We start from the raw sequence: 24954 nt of genomic DNA, 5'->3' as shown, positions 1-24954 counted from the left end.
CAGAGTTCACAGAGGGGAGACAGCAGAGGACACACAGAGAGGCAGATGTGTGTAAACAAGAGAAATTATGATGTGTGTTTGAGTCTATATACAGATGTTTCCCTTTACCCTCCTGTCTTCATGATCTAACATCTGCAGGTCAGAACCACCTTCATGAAGGCTCTGAGAGACAGGTGTAAGTTACAATCACAGGACTGTTACTAAAGATAGTTAACACTTGTGTGGATCTAAAAAGGGCCAGATGTCTACAGAATTATACGTTTTACTGGACAACAAAACAATAAGACAAAGAATGAAGTAGATTTAAACAAGTCTTCATGAATCCAACAGAAGAGGTCATTTCACCTCCTGTTAACATCTGCAAAAACACAACAAAGGACTGTTCATGTTTCTAAATACATGTTACCATTGAAGAGTGAGAAAACAGTTTTTCAGGGACATTATATGAATTTGGAGACATCCCACATCTTACTCATTTTACTTTTATCATGTCTGTGTTTGTGCCGGCACTTTACAGCAGCCTACCTGAAGACCTGAGGGCTGCACAGAGTATCAATGTTTTGACACCTACCTTTTTAGTCTGGCTTTTAACTGAGTTTTATTTAAAGTAACTCTATTTACTCACTTATTTTATATTTCAGTCTTTTTATGTGTATCTTATTGAGTCTTTAATTTGAGACATATTTTAACTTGTATATGGATTATTGGAGGGTGGGGTGGTCATACTGTTGTTAATGATTTTTTGTTCATGACAAGCACTTTGTGCTACGTTATTATGTGAAAAGTGCAATACAAATAGAGTCTAATTTACAATTACACAAAAACATAAACGCTGCAAAATGTGGATTTTGTCCTCTGAGTGTTCTGAAGAAATTAAAGCTAGAACAGAAGACACAACTCAAATCTGTCACAATAATTATGCTCTGATTTCTCTACACTTCACCTAAAAGATAACAATTGATCAAAATACTGAAGCAACAAATTAGGTGACATTTATCAGAACATGGAGTTCATTCAGAAACTGTTTCAGCTAAGTCAGGGTTTCCTTCAACCAGGCTCAAAAAGACCCCTCTGTTATTTCTGTATTTTGATATCATTACAGTGCAGGTGTTACTGAGAGGTCATTCTAAGTCTCTTCTTCAAACAATGTGAGTCATCCATTTATAAAAGGAATAACTACAGATCACATAGTTTACAGTACAAAGGGCAGAAAGGACAAAATGTTGCCACAGTGTTCACACAGCTGTAGTTTTAACTGTGTCAGCGTTTATATGAATGAGGGAAATGAAGAAACACACAGACTGTCAGAGTGAGAGGGACTTTATTTAAAAAGAAAATGTACAGAACAAGAGTATGAAACAGCAGATCAACACCACAACTTAACTTTACCACACCCGAGAAGTGATTCTGAGAAAGAATCTTCAATTTCTATAACTTAGAGAGGAAACGTCCCTTGTTCCTGAAAACAAGCAGGAACTATAAAACAAGATTTCAGATTCGCTTGATGAGAAGTTTCAAACGTCCTACAGTCATTTAAGGCTTTCTGCCAAAATCAGAAGATAATGTTTCCAAACACGTTAAAAGAGAAACATCATAAAACTAAAACACACACTCTTGATTTGTTAGCAAAAACAACTGAAGGACATGAGATGTTATTTGCTTCAGTTTAAAAACAAAACCCAACACAATTATATACTACAGACTATTTACACTGATGGGAGGTACATCTTGAATTGATGCTGCTGTTTTCAAAGTGTTTGATTTTTATAGATGTGAAATACTCAGATTGAATTTTTGTCCCAATGTATTTTATACAAATCAACACAAGTGTGATGAAAACTTCATCCGTCCTTTTCCTCCTGCCTCATCTTGTTGAGAATTACAGCAACTGCAGTGTGGGAGAGGGGGACTCCAGTAATCACACACAAACACACACACACACACACACACACACACTCACACTCACTCACACACACACACACACACACAAACACACACACACACTCACTCACTCACTCACTCACTCACACACTCACTCACTCACTCACTCACTCACTCACACACTCACTCACTCACTCACTCACTCACTCACTCACTCACACGCACACTCACTCACTCACTCACTCACTCACTCACACTCACACTCACTCACTCACTCACTCACTCACTCACTCACACGCACACTCACTCACTCACTCACTCACTCACTCACTCACTCACTCACTCACTGAATCACTCACTCGAGAGAAACCTAAAGAAAGAAAGAAGGTAAAATGAAAATAATGAACCTTATAAATGTTTGGAGATTAATTCCACAGAGCAACATGTTTACAGACGTTTACCTGAAATATGTTTGAGTCAGTCATTTCAGTGATAACATTTTGTAAACTAAACTTTCACCTGAACTTGAAGACGTTTTAATCTTTATTTAATGAGTATGTGTCACTGTTTATTTATAGGTTATTGATTAAAGCTTCTGTGAGGAGTTTTTAGCTGGTTATGAAACAGACTAAAATTAATACTGAAGTCTCTTTATGACAAACAAGAGCAAACAGGACCATCAGAACAAAAAATATATTATTTATATAGAGTTATTTTTAACGTCCGAAACCACTGGCAGCGTTAGGTGATTGTCGATCAGTCATAAATTTGACGGATAAATAAAGCAGGGTGAGATTTATTGGTTGAAAACACGACTCTCTCATGTACAGGACTAAAGCAGACAAGAGATGAGAGGTGTCATGTTGTCCACAGGGGGCGCCAACGTCAAAAGTTCCTCACAGGAGCTTTAAGTTTTTAATCTAACATTTCATCTGACCTGCTTATGTGAAGGTTTCTGAAGGAATTTACTGACTTCAATGATCTCGATTAACTTCACAAAAGACACTTTTTTGTTTCTGTTGAGGTCGTTCATAGATTGTCTTCACAGCTAAAATGTGTCACAGAAGTTTGACAGTGAAAAACAACAGAGAGAACAAAGTTAAAGCAGCGTTTTATGTCCCATATACAGAAACTCACAGTGCAGGGTGGTGTGTTTATGCTGTCGGCACCGGGTTCAGTTTCTCGTTGAGCTCCGAGCTGTTTTCAGAAGCTGTATCACAGTTGGCTGAAATACAAAGCAAAGACATTTTACTTCTTACATACTTCAAAACATCAGAGTATCTTTTCTCCTCTCCTCTAGTCACTTATTTAACAGAAATTAAATCTTAAATTGACACGTGTATCTTGTTCTACGAACACAGCTCACTGTCTCCTGAACAAAAATCAAACAGAAGTTCAAACTATTATCCAAAACACAGCTTGAAAACAGTAAACGTCACTCTTTAACCTCAATAAACTAACTACCTCAGAGTGTTTATGAAAGGTAAACTGCTGGTCAGAGTTACAGAGACATTAAATTGAGGAGTGTGTTCTCACTAACAAACATAGAAGAACATGTATTTAACAAGCAGACACGTGTAAAACAGACCACATGAACAATAGAAGCATATCTGATAATAATCAACGTGTGAATGATAATTTGTGATCTTATGATATCATTATGACAGAGTTTTCAAATGCAGTGTTCACTGTTAGGAACACATTGTGACACACACTGTTAAAGCTTCACTTTAATAATCTGAATAAAAACTGAAACTCAACGTCTGAAGAAGAAAATCACACAAGACAAAGTTTCTGTTTGTGACTCACATTTTTTGCCTCTGCAATACTTGAATCCAACGACAGCAGCGAGGGCGAGAAGTAGAAGAACCACTGCAACAATGATACCGATGATCATGGGCGTGTAATTCACTGTTGAACAGAAATAAAAACACAGTTATAATCTGTGGAGATGAAGCAGTTCAGAGGAGAACATCTACAAACCAGAGTATCATCCTGTAAATAAACACTGTCACTTTAATGTGTTGATGTTTATTTTTATCTCTACATGTCTGTGAATAAAACCTGGATCTATGATTTTGGCCCACGTCTGTGAAACACCCTACCTGAAGATCTGAGGGCTGCACAGAGCATCAACATTTTTAAAAGGAAACTCAAGACCGACCTTTTTAGTCTCGCTTTAAGCTGAGTTTTATTCTTATAACAGTTTTATTTCACCTTACTTCATTTATCTCTTATCTAGTTCAAATTTTAGTCACTTTTATTTTATTTACTTATTTTTTAAGTATAGCTTATTATTTTCTTTAAATGGTTTAATATTTTAGTGTTTTATTATCTTAGAAATGTATTTTATTTTGGTGAGTTTCATTTCTGGTGTTGAGTTTTAACATCTTATGTTTCCTCCAGTGTTTCCTCATTAACATATCATGAAACTGTTTCCTCAGTTCATTCAGCAACTCATTTTTATTTTTCATTTATTTATTTATTTTGTTCTTCTTCTTATTATTGTTGTTGCATATATTGTGTTCTTAACCTTAGGATTGTGGGGTGGGTTTGGGGTCGGGGCTGGGGTTAGGATTAGGATCTGGGAGGTCCTTATAGTTTTATACTTATATATATGCTTTTTAAAAATGTATCCTATTTTAAGTTGTTTTCATGTACAGCACTTTGTGTTATAATGTCCTTGTATGAAAAGCACTTTATAAATAAAGTCTGACTGATTGATTGATTTAATTTTCTAGCTGTGTTGTTTGAGTTTAGCTGAATGCTGGTTTCTTTACCAGGTTAGTGTTTGGCACTATGAGACACTTTGACTACATGATCAAACTCCTTTTTACTGCCAGAAAACTGAGAACATAAAACTAATCATTAATGATTTACTGTCAGATATATATCCATCCGTCCAGTTATTTTAAAACGGTATTCTTGTCCTTAAAAGTAGAAAAGTCAACACAGAATCTCTAAACATTCAAAAGGTTTATTAAAAATATCACTTTAGTTTTGTTTCATTTGAAATATTTTCTGAGATGATTCAAACACTAGAATACTAAAAATGCTTCTAAAAACTGTTTAAAAGGTTGTAAACAAAAGAAGAGGTCTGTATATGTATGTTTTGTATGTTTTCTTACTGATAGTTTTAATGTATTGATCAAAAAAAAGAAGGACAACAATATTTCCTGCATCAATAATCCCTTTAAACCACAACTTTGAGTTTAAATCAGGAAAAGTATTTTAAATTATTTTAAGGATTCATCACTTCTGATTCCAGTCTTACCATGGTTGGTCCTGATCACATCTTTGTCCAGTACGGTGACAAAGTCCTCCTTCACTCCAGAGAGCTGAAACACACATTCGTACTTCCCCCAGTCTCCAGATGGAAGTTTCTGCAGGTCAACACTCATCTGGAAGGATCCGTCAGGGTTGGGGACGATCTCTCCAAGTTCCACGTCCTCATGAAGCTCCTCTCCATCTTTCCTCCAGAACATCACGGCTCTGTTTGGGTAGAAACCTGAAGCGTGGCAGGTGACTGGAGAGGAAGGAGACTTCTGGAGGAGAGACACTGAGGGGAGGTCTGGAGAACAAAAAGAGGGAGATTAGAGTTTTTGTCATTTATATCCTGTTTTTTACAGTTAAATTCATGATTGATGGTCATTTGTTAAATGAAGGTACACAATAAAAGTATACAGTATGTAAACAAAGCAAATCAACCTAACAAAATTAGATTTAAAAAGAACTGATGGGAAAACAGAATTGGAGAGACGATGTGGTTGAGAAAGATGCTAAAGGAAAGAAGAGGACAGAGATATAAAAATAAACGATAAATTACAGAAAGAGACTAAATGTAGGAAAAGATAGAGGGAGCAGACAGGTGAAGAGAGAGAATAAGAAAAAGAGAATTATGGGATACATTTTTGAAATATCACAGTAAAAAAATATAAACAATTAAATAAACATTGTGATAATAAAAAAATCAGGTCACGTGATCTTACCTGTTCTCATCAGAGAGGTCTTTCCATAGTCCACATACTTCTTCAGCCAGTCAATACACTCCTTGGTGATATAGTTTTTATAATACTCTAAATCAGCTTTGATATTATTCCACTTCTGTTTGGTGATGACCGCCTGTTGACTCGGAGCGATCCAAGTCATTGTCTTCATGTCATACACTAGGAAGTCTCCTCCATCATAACCAAACTGTCTGAAACCATTGATCTCTTTAGTCTCATCATCCCACTGACAGCCGTACATCCACTGGAGAATATGGACACCTGAGAGAGAAAGAGAGAGAAGGGGAGAGAGAGAGAGAGAGAGAGAGAGAGAGAGAGAGAGAGAGAGAGAGAGAGAGAGAGAGAGAGAGAGAGAGAGAGGTAAAGAGAGAGCGGTGGAAAAAGAAAGAGAGAGGGAGAGACAGGAAGGGAGGGAGAGAGAGAGGGGGAAGAGGGAGGGAGGGAAAGAAAAACAGATGGGAGAAAAAAGAGGGGAGAAAGAGAGGGAGAGGAGAGACAGGAGGGGGAAAGAGAGGTAGAGAGGGAAAGTAAAGAGAGAGAGAGGGGGGGAGGGGGAGAGGGATATAGAGGAGAGGGAGGGAGAGAGACAGAGAGAGAGAGCGAGCAAGGGGAAAAAAGAGGAAAAAAGAGGGAAACAGAGAGAGAGGGAAAAAGAGGTAGTGAAAGTGGGAAACAGAGGGAGACAGAGAGAGAGATGGGTGACAGAAAAAGAGAAGGCAGAGAGAGGGAAACAGAGAGATAATGAGAGGGGGAAGAGGGAGGAAGAAAAAGACAGATGAGAGAAACAGAGAGTGGAGAGAGAAACGTAGGGGGAGAAAGATAGAGAGAAGGAATTAGAGGGAGGGGGAAAGAGAGGTAAAGACAGGGGAGAGAGAGGGAGAGAAAGAGAGGGATGAAGACGGAGAAGGAAGGAGAGAGAGAGGGGAGCAGTAGAGAGGAAGAGAGAGAGAGTTCAGTAAACCAGAGTGAGGTCACAGCTCAATCTTACTTTATCAGATGATTTAACATCTTCACCTCAGAGACACACATGCACACAAACTTAAACTTCCCCTGAAGGAGAGTCTGAGTCCAGGATCAGTGTGTAGACTCCTCCTGCTCAGCCCTCAGTGTTCAGCAGTGTGTTACTACAGCTGCTCACAGTAAGACAGAGACCACCAGGACCATCATGGAGACTGGGAGGCAGTCTGTGAGTCCTGATTGGTCCATCCATCTGTCAATCATTCCACACAACCAACAGCTGTTTCCACCTGCAGATGTTTGATTGATGCTGCCTGAGAGGACCAACCAACACTGAGGACAGAGCAGTGGAGATAATCTAATCTAATCTGTGTGTCTACTGTATATTAAGAGCTGAGACTAAAGACTGTTTTCATCATCCAGTTATTTCTAAGTTTAGAGATTAACCATGAACTTATTTCAAAATGTGAAGACGGACTGAGGGGAACTTTTCAAACTGCTTCATAATAACACTGAAGGTTTTTTACTTTACAGATTAAAGCAGATTATTATCAGATTAAACAAACTGGAGCGAGACATCGTTTAACATTTCTGATTAAAAACACAGAAATGATTCTTCAGTGATCAAAATCCTCGTCCACACATGTTCTGTGATCAACTCATTTTCAGCACTGTGAGTTCATTATGACAAACAAACACTGGGCTCAACTCCAATTAATCTCATGTAATCTGTATTTATGTACACATGTATATTATGGGATGGACACAGTATATCAGTGCAGTAGAGTTAATGTAATCAAACATGTTTATATCACATATTTAGAGCTCAGACTGATTATGTTTGTGATTATAGATCATGTGATGTCTGTTTTTAAATGAACTGATACATGGTTTAATCCAGTAAATATCAATACAACTGTTCAATAAGTCCATCACAACTTCTCAAACAGCTGAGAAGAACTCTTTAAAGTGCTTCTTTAGTCTCAGTAACACTGAACACATTCATTTAAAATGTTTATTATGACACAGAAACACTGTAGTCAAGTTCATCTAATCTAATCTGTAGTCCTGTTGTTATACATCATGAACACAGTGTTGTCAGTTCAGCAGAGTCTGGCTGTTCAACTTTTCAAACCTCTGATGTGAATGTGATATTTGTCCTGTCGTCCTGTCAGCAGCTCTATTAAAACACGCCGCTCCTCCTCTCATGTGCGGACCCGGCACAAGCAGCCTGTGTCCCGTTTACGGTCCCGCTCCTTAGTTTTAGAAACCAGGCGGTAATGTTCCTCTATCAGCCGTGTGTTGTTGAGCTGCCGTGATAAACAGGTTTTCTAAAAAGAGAGTTAACATGGACCGACTCACTGTGGGCGGTTCAGTGGAGTTACTCTGATATGATGAAGTGGAGATTAAGGGTTAATAATCTCTGTAGGTTATTATGGGATGTACAGAAACACTGAGTCAGTGCAGTACAGCAGCAGGCAGCAGTCTGAGTGTCAGTGATGTTTCTGTTGAGTCTGTTTCAGATCAGAAAAGACTTCAGCAAACTGTTTAAACTACGGGAATAAAACACACTACTTACTGTGTGTGTGTGTGTGTGTGTGTGTGTGTGTGTGTGTGCCTGTGTGTGTGTGTGTGGTAACAACTCTGTTTACTAAAATACAGACTGAAAATATGAACAACATTTAATCAGGAGAAACTAAAACATGAACAAACCTCCAGTTTGGTTGAAGCGCTGCTTTGCAATTTCAATGCTGGCTTTGAACCACTGCTGGGAACCCAAAGAGATCTGAGTCTCCCCCTGCCAGTACTGAGGATCACCCTCTGAGACTCTGCTCATCCAGTCCAGTTTGGGTTCTGCTCTCTTGGTGTTACTGTCATAGTACATCATCTGAGCATCATCAACCATCCCAACAGTCACAAACTCTGGGAAGTCTGGGACTCCAGAAGACGCGGTGTAGAAATACTTCAAAGAGTGAGTCCCTGTAAGGACAAAATACTTTCATCAGTTTTTATTCATCACTTTTTTGATCACTGAACAAAGTTATCATCCAGCACACACAATCAAAGACTTACACACTTTCAACACAACATTATAACCTCTGTGCAGTCAGTAAATAATAACATTTAAAGATCTAAAAAACCCTCTTTATTCTAATATTCCTGATGAACGTGTTTTAGAAAATGTAGTTTTCTTTTCTGACATGAATTATCAAACAAGTCAAATATTTCAGTCGAGCAGTTTTCCACCTGACTGTCATGAAGAGATTTTTACCAACACTTATAATTCATCATTTTATAAATCTGAAGATAAACTCCAGTTTAGTTTCCTGTTAGTTGAGTTTTTATTTGTTGTTATGATTCATTCACAGTTTACACTCTCATTATTTTACGATTTGAAACCTCTGACCAAAGGTGGGTTGTTTTCCTCTTCTATTGCTGTTGTTGTCTTCAAGTCAAGTCGATTATTAGCAAATATATATTTTTATGTTGCTGTCATTGAACTGTGAGTGTCATTTTTTAGCATACAAGTTATATCTTTAATAAAACAGCACAGACATATTTTGACCAATGTGTATCGTACTTTTATAAAAGTGTAATTATTGAATTTTAAGAACTATTTCTCAAGCAGTACATTTTCTGTAAGTATCACTGATATGTTGGATTAAAAGCAAACTGATAATAAAGTCTAAAATCATTGCCTACACCATGAACTGATTTTAGTCATAATTTAAAACATTTATTTAAGATCTTTTAAAAAAGTATCAGCAGAGTCACTGATCATTTTATAATCCTGAACTGTTTTTCTGCTTCCTGAACATGTTCATCATTTTTCTCTTTTTCAAACTACTCTTTAAAACCATCTGCAGCACTGCTCACATCAAAAATGAAACTCTTCCAGGAATAAATCTGCTCCTTTTTAATCAAAACAACAATTAAAGCTAATGCTGGATTTTAGAGGCCAACAATGATGTGGATAGTTTCAAAGATCAAATCACTTCAGAGATTAAAATACTTGTTTTTGTGTTTTTTTTTTTACAGTTGAAGAATAAACTCGTGACTGCCCTCTGGTGGACAAACTCTGTAATGACACACTGTTTCTAAAGAACTTCTAACCTGGTTTTCTGTCCTGTTTCTTTAAGTCCAACAAACACAGATACCAAAATATCTGCTCTAAGTTAATATCAGCAGATAAATCCTTACAGATGTACTAAACAGTCTGATATTGTAAATAGATTAAATGTAATAACTGTTGAGTCATGTGATGGAAACAAACCAACAAACTAAGTATGAACTAAAGAACAATATGACATTATAAGGAGGTGAACATTGATTATTGTCTGTTTCTGTGAGCACATATTTAAATTAGTTGAGTAGAAAGAAAACAGAGTATTTCAACATATATTTTTAAACAACTTTAACTTAAAATAACTCAGTTTTTAATAATAGAATGTCTCCTCACAGCTTATACACTGAATGCTCTGTTTATAGTCTGGGATAATAAAAAAAAAGCTTGTTTCATGCATTTCTTCCTATTTTCTTTCTTTCTCTGAGTGTCACTGCTTCACTGCTGAGTTATGCTGCCTTGTGGCATTAAATGTCCTTCATTGTAATAATCCATGAATTGTCCTAAGTAATGGTTCAAGATGACTTTTAGAATAAAAGAGACAAATGCACATTTTGAAGCCCTTCTCTGAAATGAACTTGTCTTGTGACTATGATGGTGAAACGACACGAACAGACAGATTTACTGACTTGAAATAAAACGCTTACTCATAACATTTCTACAATAAGATGAAGTCCTGGAGATAAACATCAAATACTATCCAATGAATCTTGACCTCATATGTACACTTTATAAACACATGAAGCATTGTTTTCTGTCTTAACTCACCTGCCGTCGTCTCATGTAGGACTAATCCCAGGGCAGCCAGGATCATCAGAGTCTTCATTGTGACCTTGGTCTTCTTAAAGTTCGATTAAATCAAAACGTTTTCTATATTTCTTCAGAGACAGAGAGTAAACCTCCTTCCAACTCGAGCTCTCGGGGTGGAATGAGGTGAGGAGTGGAGGGAGCGACTACTTCGCCTCTTTCTCAGCCAATAGGAAATTAATCTGAGCAGCAACGTCACTTGTATCTTGGTAAAACTCACTGACTTAGGTTATGAATGAAAGTGAAAGTAAAAAACACCACATGACACAGCTAGAGCTGTATAGAGATATATCATATTCTAGTGCTCTGGACACAACTAAAGAGAAATAAACAAACAGACTTGTTCTTGTTTCTTATCGTTGTTCACTTCATATATAAGAAGAGCATTTCAGCCTCAGCTGATCAAATGAAATGCAATATTCATGTATCACTCTTGTTGACAAAGGGGAATACATTCTTGATCCTATGATTACCAACCTGTCTCAAATATTTGTTCTAATGCAAGAGTATTTGCAAAATTATGGGATTGGAAGCAGTCCTGATCCTAATATAGAAAATAATCCAAGGTGTAGTTTCCTCTGTGGTGAGCTGCTCTCCCCAGAGGTTGAAACATGCAGGTGATGTACATTAATATGGACTGCACTCAGTGTGGTCTGTTATTATCCTATATTTCAAATGCATTTGTTCACAATCATACCATAAAATGTTTGTATCAAAATAACAACATTCACATCTTTTGGAAGTCCATATCAGTTTATTCCAAACTTAATTAAAGTGTTGTGTTTAACAAGTCAGTGGAGGCCTATATGTCTTAGCACAGATAAGGCCTATACTGTCAGGACAATCAAACAACATTTTTAATCACTATTCTAATTTGAAAACCACAACCAAAGCAGTAAAGTGGAAGCAGTAAGAGAGATTAAATGCCCCTGTAATAATTTGAAGCTTTGCACGCTAAAAACTGCTACAACAAGAGAAATGTGACACTTTTGTTGATGTGTTGACACCTGATGCCGTTTTCATTTTGCTTTAGTTTTAGCACCATGTAACTGCAGACCTCACACAAACGTCATATGATTTAGTATTTGATAGAGATTTAAGTGATAAGAAGAGGCACACAGATTTAACATCACCAGTGGACAATATTTGGTGTTGATACAAAGACAAGGAGTTACTCTTTACTGGATCAGAAAATCAACTAAAACATCACAGAGGCCACCAATAGATTCAAAACTAGATTCAAGCAGCAGATATGTAGATGATTACATATTAAATAGATCATTTATAGAAAACTTAACAGCATCAAATATGCAAAACAAGATTTAGGGGGAATACAGTCTGAGTTAAAGCTAGGAGAAGGCTCAGTGTTATTCACATATCAACAGAAACTTTGAGTGTACAGGATTTGCTTTGTGGTGGAGAAAATACACAACTTCATTACTGGAGTCAAAGACACTCCTGGTCAAATATTACTCCAATACAAGTGAAAGTTGCTCAGTCTGAATATTACTTGCTTTTAAAAAAAATCTCAAAATTATTGTATCTTCACAATGCATGAATGCAGTCAAGAATACATGGGCGTACACTCTGCTACGTTATGTTTATTTAGAAGACATTATTGACAGTTTTTAAACTCACATTATACAGATTTAATTTGCTCTGTGTGTGCTTTTCATACTGTGTATGCTCATAGAAACCTGGTGCAATTTTATCTGTGCAATTACATACCTTACAATCGATTCATAAGATAGAAGTGTAGAATTATTATTATTATACTTTATTTTTATTTGATTTGTTTTTGACTCTATGCACATTGTTGTATCCTCCTGTCCCGTGTTGTAAGCTGCTGGAACGAACAAATTTCCCCATATGGGGATAAATAAAGGCAAGGCAAGGCAGCTTTATTTGTATAGCGCATTTCATACATGAGGGCAACTCAATGTGCTTTACATTAAAACATTAAAAGCATTGGAGACATTCAGACAGGCATAAAAGAACATAATTAAAATGACAAATATGATAAAACAGAAAAGAAAAGGAAAATTAGAATATATTAAAAATTACATTAAAATTTTAATTTAAAGTGGGTTAAAATGAGCTAAGATAGGAAGGTATCAATAAAGTATCAATTTCCAGCACCAAAATAATATGAGCAACCAACCACAGAAATAAAACTGCAACCAAGTTAAAACAAGGGACAAGTAAGATTTATAGTTATAGTTGTTGGTTATGCAAAATAGTTTCACAGCAGGGTGAGACTTTCAGCCATTAACCATCAATCTAAAGTTTTGTGTTCTCCAATTAAATGTAAAATAATCTAAAAAAACATTATTTGTGTTGCTTGTAGAAACAGGAAGAGGCGAAATCATACACAGTACACAAGATGTGCCATAACTCCTCTCTGTGGATTGTTCGATATGTGTGGTGTACGTAATCAGGCTGTCCCTAAAAGCGTCACCTTTGCTGTTCAGAATAAATGACTGTTGTCAAGGGGTTTCGACCAATTAGAATCAAGTATTTGACACTGCTGGGTGATTACTTAGAAATCGAGATTATAAGGCCTTTAAAATGTTCAACTGGAATAAAACAACGTTATCGCTCAACACGCTTTCTCCGGTTAGACGACAACATTTTTGTAGGCCGTGATAAAGTTTGTGCAAATTAAAGAGAGCGAATATTAAAAATGATTCAGATTCTTCTCCAATTCAAAAACTTCAAATCGTCATCCTTCTCTGCTGTTCCAAAACTAAATGAACTGATCTGATGATGTTTGTTCTGCGTTTGCTCTCCGTTCAACCATGGAGACGTATGACCGAAAGGTACGGCAACACCACTTAGACAAATCACATGCAGGACAACACGAACAGTATATAGTATTACAGAAAAGAAAATTAATCCTCTGACTTCAGAGACAAAGCAGTGACTAAAGAGGACATTCATAGAATTGTAGGGGAGTCAAAAGTTTGATATTTGTCTTTCAAATGTAGCAGAATAAAAGTAATAAGTTTCCCCAAACAAAAATACTCAATTAAAGTACAGACACTCAAAAAATGTCACTTGATTACAGTTCTCAAGTACAACTTACTTACAGTTAACCACATAATATCACAATGAGATACCTTAAAAGAAAAGAGTGGAGTTTCCCGACACCAGCTAACATGTAGCTTTCAATTTCAGTTATTATGAAGCAAAGCAAAATATGGAAGGTAGGGTTTAAAAGTCAGCAAAACTGAAACGTTTAAATGGCTTTGACACACATATGGGTACAACAATCCCTGGAACGAGTGACCATGAGCACAATTATTTAACATAAGTTCTCAGTTTGTGAATGTAGCTTCTTAAACTGAACAAATTCTGTCTGAAAATAATCATACATAAAAAAAGAGTGTCAACAGATAAGTCCTTTTGTTGCACTGAAAAGTTACACAAAAGCAAAGTTGGGTTATGATGCACACAGTGTTGCTGCACAGTAGTTCATGTTGCCACACCCATCACTGTGAGAGCGCTTGTTGCCATTTTGTGTGTCTGTTTGCTTTGAAATGGCAGACACACATACTTTCCGTGTGGGCGGTCACTGCAGGGCACACATGTCGTTGATATCAAAATCCAGGCACTCACAGTTTGTTTGTTTTTTACAGTACAGATAAAATACAGATGATAACAAATGTTTTCAGCCTACATTATGTATCAACTTGGGGATCATATTCACTTCAATTGTGCAGAAATGAAACTATTCAGACTCCAGCAAGTTAGAATAATGTGGAGCAAGCAGGAAGCTGAGTCACACTGATCATACCCAGAATGCAATTTGGTAAACTTCCCCCTTCTGTCTCTGTGCCAAAATCTACTGCACCGAATGCAGTCATGAGAAAGACTAACAAAGTAAACCTGATATAAACTACAAATATGGAGGATACAAACTACAGCTGAGCAGTAATGATGGCAGTCTTCATGTACAGTCTTCGAGCTCCTCCACTGGACAAAAACAGCACAACACCTCTGTGCTGTTTCTGGGAAATCACCTGATGTGTGTGTTTGGTTTCATTTTGGTGTTTGAGTGCGACACCAAGAAATGGCATGACTTGTAATTTTGGAGGGAAGAAAGGGGAGCATTTTATCACCTCATCTGACCCTGTTGTTCTTCCTGCTTCACCACATTCCTGTGGTACTGATATAAATACTTTCTGGTGAAAGGTAATCAGAATGGAACATCATTAAAGCTTAAATGATGAGAATGAACAATTGCAACTAACCTGGTTACTGGAGTGGGTCTAATGTTCGGCAGGAAACTTTTTCCACCACATACTGTATCTATGTCACCTATCCATGTGACCGTGATAACAAACTGCATAAACAGGCAGCCCTGTTTCTTTTGACCTTGTTTTTGCTTGTTTTATTATGTTTGTTTGTTCTGTTTGCATTCACCTTACTCTGTTTGTATAGTTTTTAACTTCTGTAAAAATATATTGCCACTTAAATTAGAAAACTATAAATAAAATACTTTTAAAAAGAGAGAAAATCAAATAAATTGTGTAAATCTGGTCTTTAATCTTTAGAAACTGCTCCATAGAAAGGAGAATATCACATTATGTAGCCACATTGAAGAGAAATAAGTTTTGCTTATCACAACAAAAACTTTACATGAAATAAACACATGAAAACATGCAGCTCTGATATAGATATCCCAGATGAGGGTCATTTATTTCATGTGTTACATCTACTTTTAGAAGTTTGAAGTTTTGAAGTTTGAAGTTTTTATTTTATTATTGTGTCACGCATACAATCATATGCCCAGTCCACATGGGCTTACAAGACACCATGAATTTGTACAGTCCAGGGTCAGAGCGCACAGCACGATCATTCCTTGTAAGGAAACTGAGGGAGAAAGTTATAACAGGATAAAATAAAATAATACAAATAAAAATGCACACTACTTTAAAAGACTATCTTGTCTTCTTTTCCAGGCTTTTGATACAAAATTAGCAAGTTTAAAAACGTCAAAATTAAACAACCAATTTAGTTTTATTAGTTTAGAAAATGTTAACACAGAGGAAGTTAAAGGTTTGTATCTTTTATTGTGCTATATATATTCATATCATCAGCTTGCATGAAGGGCTTACATGACACCATGCATGTAAGCAGTCCAGGGTCAGAGTGCATAGTAGGTCTATTTAATGTCATAGAACAGAAGAAGAAAATGGAAGAAAAAACTAATTGAGCAGAGTACTATCTTCTTTTCTTTGCGTATCTGGTCACCACAACATTTCAGGGTTTTGATTAACAAAACAATATCTCACTTAGATCATCATTGTTTGTACAATGCAACAAGAAATGGGAAGCATTTTCCACTTCATCCAAATCACACAACTCACAAAGTCTGTTTTCTTCTGGAATATCTTTGAAACGACCAACATCAATGGCCAGAGGAAGAATGCCAGATCTGAACTGGGTAACCGGGGATCTTTGGCTTCTAGATAAACAAGATTTTATTAATAATGTGAAACTATTTGATCTGCACGTAGGTCCTTAGTGTCCGTATAGATGTGTTTACAAAAGACAGATCATACTGGCTGGAGTGATGATGCTCATCTTTCAAAGCAGTAGATAAAAAAAAAGGTTGTATGTGTTGATATTTTGTCAATATTGTATTCATCTGACCTTAACAGCTTTTAAATGATCCCCATTTCTTAGACTGGGTTTTCCCTCACAGCTGTATTGTTTGGTCTCTCTAGAAATCCACTTAATGATAAGTCTCGACTACACAGCTAGCATTTTTTTATTCTAAAAACGTTCTGTTAATGTTACAGAGAATGTTACTTTAACGCTTTCAGCAGGAAGTTTGCTTTGTGTTCAAAGAATGTCTTGGATAACATTCTCTAAAAACCTTAATAAAATGTTAAGTGACAACAGTGCTTTAATATTATGCCCTAATGTTCTTGAAACGTTCTCAGCGGGAAGTTTTCTTTATGTTCACAAAATGTTCTCAGATAATGTATTCTAAAAAACATTCAGTAATCTGTGACCCAAAGAATGTTATCAATACACCCTTTGAATGTTAAAGATAAAACGTTCTGTCTGTGTTTTAATGTATCACCTGAATATTCTTAAATAAAACACTTGTTGCTTTGAGAATGTTGCTTCTTTGTTATTAAGTAACATTATGTACCATTTCATAGAAAACATTAATCTTTTACCTAAAGAATATTATAAAAACATCATCTGAATGTTAAAGACAAAATGTTCTAATTTCATTCATAGTTAACAATAAAGGAACATTATTTAAATCGATAAACATCCTTAAGATGTTCTTTGAATATTACACTCAAAACCTTGTCTGTTACCTTACAATGTTACAATGTTACAATGTTACAATGTCATTTAGCAGACGCTTTTATCCAAAGCGACGTACATATGAGAACAAGAACAACACAAGCAAAGATCTAGACAAGAGGAAACAAGATCAGTACGGGTAACAAAGTGCTTCAAGTCAATTTGGGTGCAGGTACTGCCAAGCAGTGTAGAGGCAATGCAAAAAGTAAATAAGAATTATTTTTTTTTTAATAAGGAACATCTACAATGAAGCAACCAAGCCATTTAAGACCTTCCATTATCATCATCAACAATTAACATCACCACAATAATGACCAAAGTACCAAGTGCTGGGTCACTCAAGAGCTGAACACAGATTCCCAGAGTAGATCAGGACAGTGTGAGTCAACTGTAGCTGGAAGACATGATCTGCCACTGGGGACAACAGTGGAGAACAGTCTAGCTAAGTGCATAGTGCTTCCTAAAGAGCTGGGTCTTTAGCTGTCTTATGAAAGTAGAGAGGGACTCTGCAGATCGAATGGAGTTGGAATGGAGTACCTAAAGAATATAATAAAAACATCATCTGAATGTTAAAGACAACATTTTCTTCTTCCATTAATACTTAATTAAAAAAAGGAACATTTCTTAAATTGATAAACATCCTTAAGATGTTCTTTGAATATTACACTCAAACCTTGTCTTGAAACATGATCAGAACTTATGGGAATGTTAGCCAATGAGGTGAGAACATTCCCTGGTAGGTTGGTACTCTCAAAGAGACCACTGAAGCAAAGACAGCAGCATGAGAATGCAGAGAGACTAATCCAGTCTGAATGCTGTTGGATTATTTCTTGGCAGAGAGCTCCATCTACCTGTGGAGTTTAGAACTTCTCATTCTGCTGTTTGAAGTTAATTTGTCAGAATATAAATTATATTTCTGCTAAATGGTTTGTCTCTCTGTTTTCAGGTAGTCTTCTCTCTGGTTCACCCACATATATAATCACCAAAGTTGGTTATTGAAACTTTCTTGTGAAAGCAGGACCGGAATGTGCCTGTTTTAAGATGAAGACCTTGACGGACCAGTTTATAGGTGAAAGCGAAACTAACATGCAGTCGGAGTTGAAGGGGAAAACCATCCACCTAAACTCTACTTTCTCCGAGAGATATCAACACAGAGCAGGAGCTGAGGGCAAAGAGAAGACACACCAACATGACTAACTTTTCCACAATCTACAAGCTGAGCCTGGTGGCTGTGATCTACCTAGTCCAAGGTAATGTGCTTATTGTTAGGGTATTATGTCGATTTTATGATATGCCGAGGAGAGCTGCTTTGATATACACGAGTAAAACTCATAAACTGTACAAAACAGACTTAAGTGGTGCATTTTGTAAAGCTGCAGCCTGGGTAGTGTTCAAAACCACTTTAACTTCGACTTTACATTTAAATTTCGGGCTATTACTAAACTAGACATGATTCAACATGAAGCTTACAGGCCGATTTTAACAATTAGTCCAGTTATGTATAAAAATGTATGATTTTATTTGCTATTTATCAGATACATCTTATTTAAGAGTGAAACATTAAATCATGATATATTTCTAAATGTAGTTTGGTGTAAAGCGTCCTGTGCAATATCGCCCCCTTGTGGCCGAAACTGATATCGAAACAGAATGAATGTGTTTGTTGACTGAGTAATTTTATAGAGTTAACTGAAATCAACACAAAATAGTCTAAGTATAAAGAGAGGAAAGAGAGGGGGATTAGTTTTCCAATTCCTTCTTTTGGTCAGAAATTGAGTTCAGAGTCCCAAACATTCATAAAAACTCAGGAGAATGAACTTAGAAAGGTGTGTAAACTAAAGGGAATGTCAACCATGACATTTTTACACCAAAGGGGAACCATAATTAAAGTGTGACTTTAAGGTCTTAAGGTCTTAATTTCTTGGTTCTTTACACTCATTGCTTGTATTTCCATTGCTGCATTTCAGATGTTTTCCATGTTTTTAATATTTATTATCAACTTGTCATTAAATCTGTCTCCTGAAGCCTGCAGCTGCAGCTGTCCGGTGGTGGAGTGCTGGTTTGTGCAGGAGAAGGTGGGTCGAGGAGGTTTAACTGCAGCCACAAGCCAGGAAAAAACCCTTCTTTACATCAGCACAGACGAACACAGACACACTGCAGAGTCTCAGAGAGCTCCGTCTGACGACAGAGTCTATTTTTTTAGCGGTGAGTGCAACATTACCCCGCTGAAATCTACATGTTTGATAGTGTACGTTTAGACTTTTATTTCTGCTTATATGAGGTGATATTCTGCATGTGTGCATGAGAGTGGGTCCACTCTATCTGCTGTGTATTGGTCATAATGGGCACCAGGGTTTTCTTTACTAGGCTCCTGACTTAATCCAAACTTGTTGCTCTTTGATTTCCTTTTTTTTTTCAACCTTCTTTTATCAAGTTCTTGAATCGTGATGACATCTTCCCTCTCTGTCTCCTCCTCTGCTCAGACCCTGCTGGCACTCTCTGCCTCCCCTCCCCTCCCAAAGGCTTGATCAAGAAGCCCCAGTGTGAGATCAACCCCTTCCTGCCGCAGCCCTCTGACCTCAGGTGGGTCGCTCCCCTCACAGAATCCACCCTGAGCCCCATATACCTGCAAGCTGATTGGTTTACAACCTCCCATCAGGACTTCAAACAAGAGCAGACCATTTCCAGTATCACACGTGCTCCAACTGCAAGCAAAGAGCACAACGGTAAGGATATCTGACACTGAAGAGAAGTGGACATGATGTTGTCTCAGTCATGTGTGTCAGTTTGACTCCATCCTCGTCTCTGTCTGTTTCCTCAGTGATCCTCAGTGTGACCAGTAAAACACTCTCGGTTAAGTCCAGACTCGGGGAACCAGTGCTGCTAGACTGTGGCTTCTGGGTGGACCCGTCCTCGCCTCTCTCTGGGTCTGGTTTTGCCGTAGAGTGGCGCTACCAGTTCAGAGGAGACGGACGGCTGGTTCTGGCATACGACGGCAAGACAGACCGCTTGGCTGATACACAAGAAGAGGGGGCCACACTGGACTTTGAGGGTGTGCACGAGAAGGGAAATGCCTCCCTGATCCTGCAGGAGGCTAAAGTGCGTCACTCAGGGATGTACATCTGCACCGTGTTTCTGCCGTACCTCATGGCTCAAGTGACGGTGGAGCTTGAGATTGTTGGTGAGGGAAAAGATCTCACTTTCATCACTATTTTCTTCACCTTGGACCCATGCTCTGTTAACCTTTACTTAAGTGTGACTTTGATGTGTTGTCTTTTCTCCTTCTACCCAGAACCGCCATCCCTCTCCATCTACCCCTCACCTCTGCCCCTCATTGTTCCCGGCCACACTTTGGTCGTTCAGTGTGAGGCGTCAGGTTTTGCCCCTCTTTCCCTGGAACTGAGCTGGGAGTTTAAAGGTGCAGACGGGAAGTCCAGGTCTCTGGGATCAGGCAGCATAACGGGCCACAGGCAGGCGTGGGACGGTACCTTCGGCCAGAGCACCCGGCTGGAGCTCGACACGGCTAAGCAGGACCTGGGCAGAGGAGGGGAGGTCACCTGCGTGGCTGTTCATCTTGGAGGCACACGGCGGGCCAGCGCGACTCTCAATGTCATCGGTAAGGTGGAAGAACATTGATGCTGAAGTCATTTATCAAGCTCTTCTGGTGACGGTACCAATAATGTAGTTAAGAAGAGTTAATGATCTTTGAAGGCCAGCAGGTGATGAACTTTTACACCGATAAGAAAGAAAAAAAATCAGGACCATGTCAAGTTAACAACTGATGAACTACCAAAGACAGATGTGTCAGTATAATGCTACATAAGACCAGATATAATAGGGATTCTGGTCTTTATAAAATATTGTGTCATTATTAGGAGTGGGAATCACAAGGTGACTCACGATACGAGATGAGACCACTTTTCCTGGGTTTCAAGGCAGCATTACACTTCAGTTATACCACTTTCTAAATGTGTGACCTTTCTTACTACCACAGACATTCAACAGTCAGTGTCTTTACTTGTCCAGAGCTACCTGTGTTGAGTTTTTTCATACATCATATCACCCCTGCAGTTGAGTTAATATGACACTGGGATACAGACAATCCCTGAGTGTGTGAAAGCCGTGTAGACCATAGAGTGACTAGGATTAAGGACTCATTAAGGTACATTACGGTAGCTCAATTCTGTCTTATGTTGTTGCAGGGTTCAGTGCTCCCTCCATCGAGGACTCGATGGCGATGGTCGGTGTAGCGCTGGTGCTCTACGGTCTCATCAAGTTTGTCTCTTGGACCTTCATCAGCTCAGGTAGCAAATATACTGAAACATTAACACTCAAATAGCTCCTGTTATACTGAGTAGTAATAATCATTTGACATTCTTGATTTAAATTCATTTCAGCCTGCAAGAATCATTGAACCTATGTCATTATTTGGAACAATGAGATGAAGATGAATTTAATGTGGCTTGAGCGCTGTTTCTTCAAACTGTGTATTTAAAATGAACTACACTAAGATCTCTCAATTTAACTTCTTTGTTTATTGCTCTGTCTTTTATTTTCCTGTACACAGGCTCAGATGGCGGCGATAAACAAGACAAGGTAATGTTACTTTATTGGATCATAATACACAAGCTGTGCAGTTCTAGAGATGTTTACATAACTGTTCCACTTTTCTACTTCTGTTTTATGACTCCCTACCTGCTCTTTGGTGTTGGCATGACTCTTTGTATGAACAACTGTTCACTTCCTCCACTTCTAGAAAGACAAGTAAAGAAGAGTGAAGTCCACCGTTGGTCAACCATAAAACCTGCTCTTCATGGATGGGGTTTCGCAAGTAACTGTCCTCTACCGCATGCTGTGTTTTTTTTTTTCAGTGAGTGTTTTTTAAGAGTTTTTTTGTGAACAGTTCCAGGAAGAAAATTTCTTCAGCTTGTACTCATACAGTTCTGTATCATGTGTTGCTTACTCTAATGTAAACAAATAGAAATGATGCTCAGGAGAAGACAAACTTCAAATCTGCAAGAGAAACATTTTCTGTAAAGGGCCTCTAATTGGTCAAAACATGTGTTGTGATCATTCCTTCAGCCTCCACTGTAAAAGCAATAGAACCATTATCACATACTGGAGTCCTTGATTCATGCTTTGTTGTTGTATATTGTCTCAAACACTGGTAAAGAGCAAGAAGACGTCTAAAGAAGTATTGAAGTATCACCTCCAGTTTACCAATAATGATTTCTTACCACTCTCAAATATGTTTTTAGCTGTCTGAATGGCCATATTTGTGTTTTGGTTTAAAGTAACGCATTATAAAAAAAATTTGTAAATGATACAGGACATTTAAGTCGTCAATATTATGACACAGGCCAAACTCCAAAACAGAAGGCTGTTGTTGTAAATACAGAGAAAATAATGAATGTAAATATTAGAACTAGTATTTTGTGTGTTTTTTAATGTGATGGTAGAGCTAATCACACGGCGGTTGTAATTATTGTTTGATAACTCAAAGAAAAATGTGAAGGAAATGGTTCGACCGCAGTGCTGACATCTGCTGAATGATAAATAAACTAAGTTGGCAAAATGCTGTGTTTCAAGTTTGTTGATTAAAAGTACGTAGCAGTTTCCTAACACGTTTGAGTTCCATATCTTACAACAAGTTTTAAGCTCATTTTGACATTTAAAATGGGAAAAGTTGTCATAAATTTATGCAAATGGTCAGTAGCGTACTCAGGCTGTTTGAAGGTCAGGGGTGAAAAAAAAAGGGGCACCTCATTTCAAAACCCTGGTCCTCAGTTTAGGGTGAATCTAAATGTATTGATGCAGAGATAACAAGAGGGAGGTCCTCCCCCAGAAAATGTTGAGCATCTAACACTTAATTCCCTGCATCGTGGTGAATATTTTTGTGACCAATTGTTGGAAATTGAATTATGAAAAAGGAAAAACAATATTTCTATATTATTGATTATATTACATAATTCAGGGGTTCCCAAACTTTCAACCCACGACTCCCAGAATTCAGGTGCCAAAGACTCGCGTCACCCACTGTCCCTCAGAATGTTTTAATGTGGCTTCATTTAGCAGGTCTGCAGAAAATTAACCTACCTATATGAGAATGTCATATAGGTATTCTTTTGCCAGATGACTGTCATAGAGTCATCTTGCAAAAAGAATGGCAGAAAACCCATCACATTTTCTATTTTCAAGATTTTATTTCAAGGTTAGCTACTATTTCTTTAGATATTTTCTACTATAACGGGTAAAAGGTACTATTTTAGATAACTTAAAAAAAAACATTCTGGAAGACATCTCACGACCCCCCATTTGTGACCCCCAGGGGGTTAAACCCCCACTTTGGGAACCCTTGACATAATTAACATAACATAACATCATTAACTACAAAGGCATCCAGAGGGCACCTTTTTATGTTCTCTATATTTGAGGGGCATCCAGAGTGCACCTTTTTTAAATGTTTTATATACATGTGAGGGGCATCCAGAGTGCACTTTTTTTGTTTTATATACATGTGAGGGGCATCCAGAAGGCACTTTTTTTATGTTTTATATACATGTGAGGGGCATCCAGAGTGCACTTTTTTTATGTTTTATATACATGTGAGGGGCATCCAGAGGGCACTTTTTTTTATGTTTTATATACATGTGAGGGGCATCCAGAGTGCACTTTTTTTATGTTTTATATACATGTGAGGGGCATCCAGAGGGCACCTTTTATGTTCTCCATATTTGAGGGGCATCCAGAGGGCACTTTTTATGTTCTCCATATTTGAGGGGCATCCAGAGGGCACCTTTTTTTATGTTTTATATACATGTGAGGGGCATCCAGAGGGCACTTTTTTTTATGTTTTATATACATGTGAGGGGCATCCAGAGTGCACTTTTTTTATGTTTTATATACATGTGAGGGGCATCCAGAGGGCACCTTTTATGTTCTCCATATTTGAGGGGCATCCAGAGGGCACTTTTTATGTTCTCCATATTTGAGGGGCATCCAGAGGGCACCTTTTATGTTCTCCATATTTGAGGGGCATCCAGAGGGCACTTTTTATGTTCTCTATATGTGAGGGGCATCCAGAGGGCACTTTTTATGTTCTCTATATGTGAGGGGCATTCAGAAAGCACTTTTTATGTTCTCTATATTTAAGGGGCATCCAGAGTGCACTTTTTATGTTTTATATACATGTGAGGGGTATCCAGAGGGCACTTTTTAATGTGTTTTCCAATTAAAGGGATCCAGAGAAGGCAATTTATAGTGTTTTATCTAATCCAAGAGTGCAGTGAAGCACTCACCTCCCCTGGTACATGACATGACTGTATTTGGTCGTGTTGTTCTTGTAAAACCCAGACCTTCTTACATACTTTATGAGATTCAAACATAGCTTAGATAAAGTAAAGCTGGTGTCAATGACAAAGTGTGACTTCCGTTGTGCTTTTCAGAATAAAACACGGTCAACTTTTTTTTTTTTTTGGGGGGGGGGGGGGGGGGGGGGGGGCTTTTAATATGATACTGAGTCGTTCAACTCCAGTTAAAAAAAAAGTCTGTTTTAATAAAGAATAAAAAATACCACACCTCGAATAACCAAACTGCGGAAGTAGTCGTGATAGATAAGATTAACGGCCGTTATCTTTTATATTTATGTATTTTTGGACAATATTTTAGCATATTACATCAAGGGAACGGGCAAGACTTATATTTATGTTTGATATAATCATCTATGTAACATTTACAAGGCTTTCCTGTACCATGTAAGGTTAGTAGAGTCTATGTTTTTAAAAATAGTCCCCCAAGATACCGATGGTTTGCAAACGGGAGAGAGACACCCAATAGCTAACGGCAGTG

General features: G+C 37.7%; 2 protein-coding genes across 2 annotated transcripts; one reads left to right on the top strand and one right to left on the bottom strand.

Annotated features, from left to right (window-relative positions):
- Positions 1–1302: 1302 nt before the first annotated feature.
- LOC117828542 (H-2 class I histocompatibility antigen, Q9 alpha chain-like) lies at positions 1303–10924 on the bottom strand. The gene is made up of 7 exons (XM_034705754.1): positions 10738–10924; positions 8559–8825; positions 5871–6149; positions 5156–5452; positions 3691–3792; positions 3019–3106; positions 1303–2251 (listed from the first exon to the last, which is right to left on the bottom strand). The coding sequence occupies exons 1-6, from the start codon at positions 10793–10795 to the stop codon at positions 3036–3038; spliced, it is 1074 nt and encodes a 357-aa protein (XP_034561645.1). The 5' UTR covers positions 10796–10924; the 3' UTR covers positions 1303–2251; positions 3019–3035.
- A 6933-nt stretch (positions 10925–17857) lies between these two features.
- On the top strand, positions 17858–22682 carry tapbp.1 (TAP binding protein (tapasin), tandem duplicate 1). Its single transcript, XM_034705740.1, has 8 exons — positions 17858–18356; positions 19132–19311; positions 19590–19832; positions 19928–20287; positions 20399–20722; positions 21309–21410; positions 21674–21702; positions 21863–22682. Exons 1-8 carry the CDS (start codon positions 18296–18298, stop codon positions 21872–21874), a joined length of 1311 nt encoding a protein of 436 aa, XP_034561631.1. The 5' UTR covers positions 17858–18295; the 3' UTR covers positions 21875–22682.
- Positions 22683–24954: the final 2272 nt, after the last annotated feature.

The sequence above is a fragment of the Notolabrus celidotus genome, chromosome 16 (genome assembly GCF_009762535.1).
Source record: "Notolabrus celidotus isolate fNotCel1 chromosome 16, fNotCel1.pri, whole genome shotgun sequence".
Lineage (NCBI taxonomy): Eukaryota > Metazoa > Chordata > Actinopteri > Labriformes > Labridae > Notolabrus > Notolabrus celidotus.
Note: the sequence above shows the minus strand (reverse complement) of the source record. Positions and strands in the feature narration are given on the sequence as shown.

Coding starts and splice junctions, on each gene's coding strand:
- LOC117828542 (XM_034705754.1), bottom strand. CDS start 10,795: ATGAAGACTCTGATGATCCTGGCTGCCCTGGGATTAGTCCTACATGAG. Junction 6,150..8,558: donor GCGCTTCAACCAAACTGGAG/GTTTGTTCATGT, acceptor TTTCTCTCTCAG/GTGTCCATATTCTCCAGTGG. Junction 3,107..3,690: donor GTATTGCAGAGGCAAAAAAT/GTGAGTCACAAA, acceptor TTTGTATTTCAG/CCAACTGTGATACAGCTTCT.
- tapbp.1 (XM_034705740.1), top strand. CDS start 18,296: ATGACTAACTTTTCCACAATCTACAAGCTGAGCCTGGTGGCTGTGATC. Junction 20,288..20,398: donor GGTGGAGCTTGAGATTGTTG/GTGAGGGAAAAG, acceptor CCTTCTACCCAG/AACCGCCATCCCTCTCCATC. Junction 21,411..21,673: donor TTGGACCTTCATCAGCTCAG/GTAGCAAATATA, acceptor TCCTGTACACAG/GCTCAGATGGCGGCGATAAA.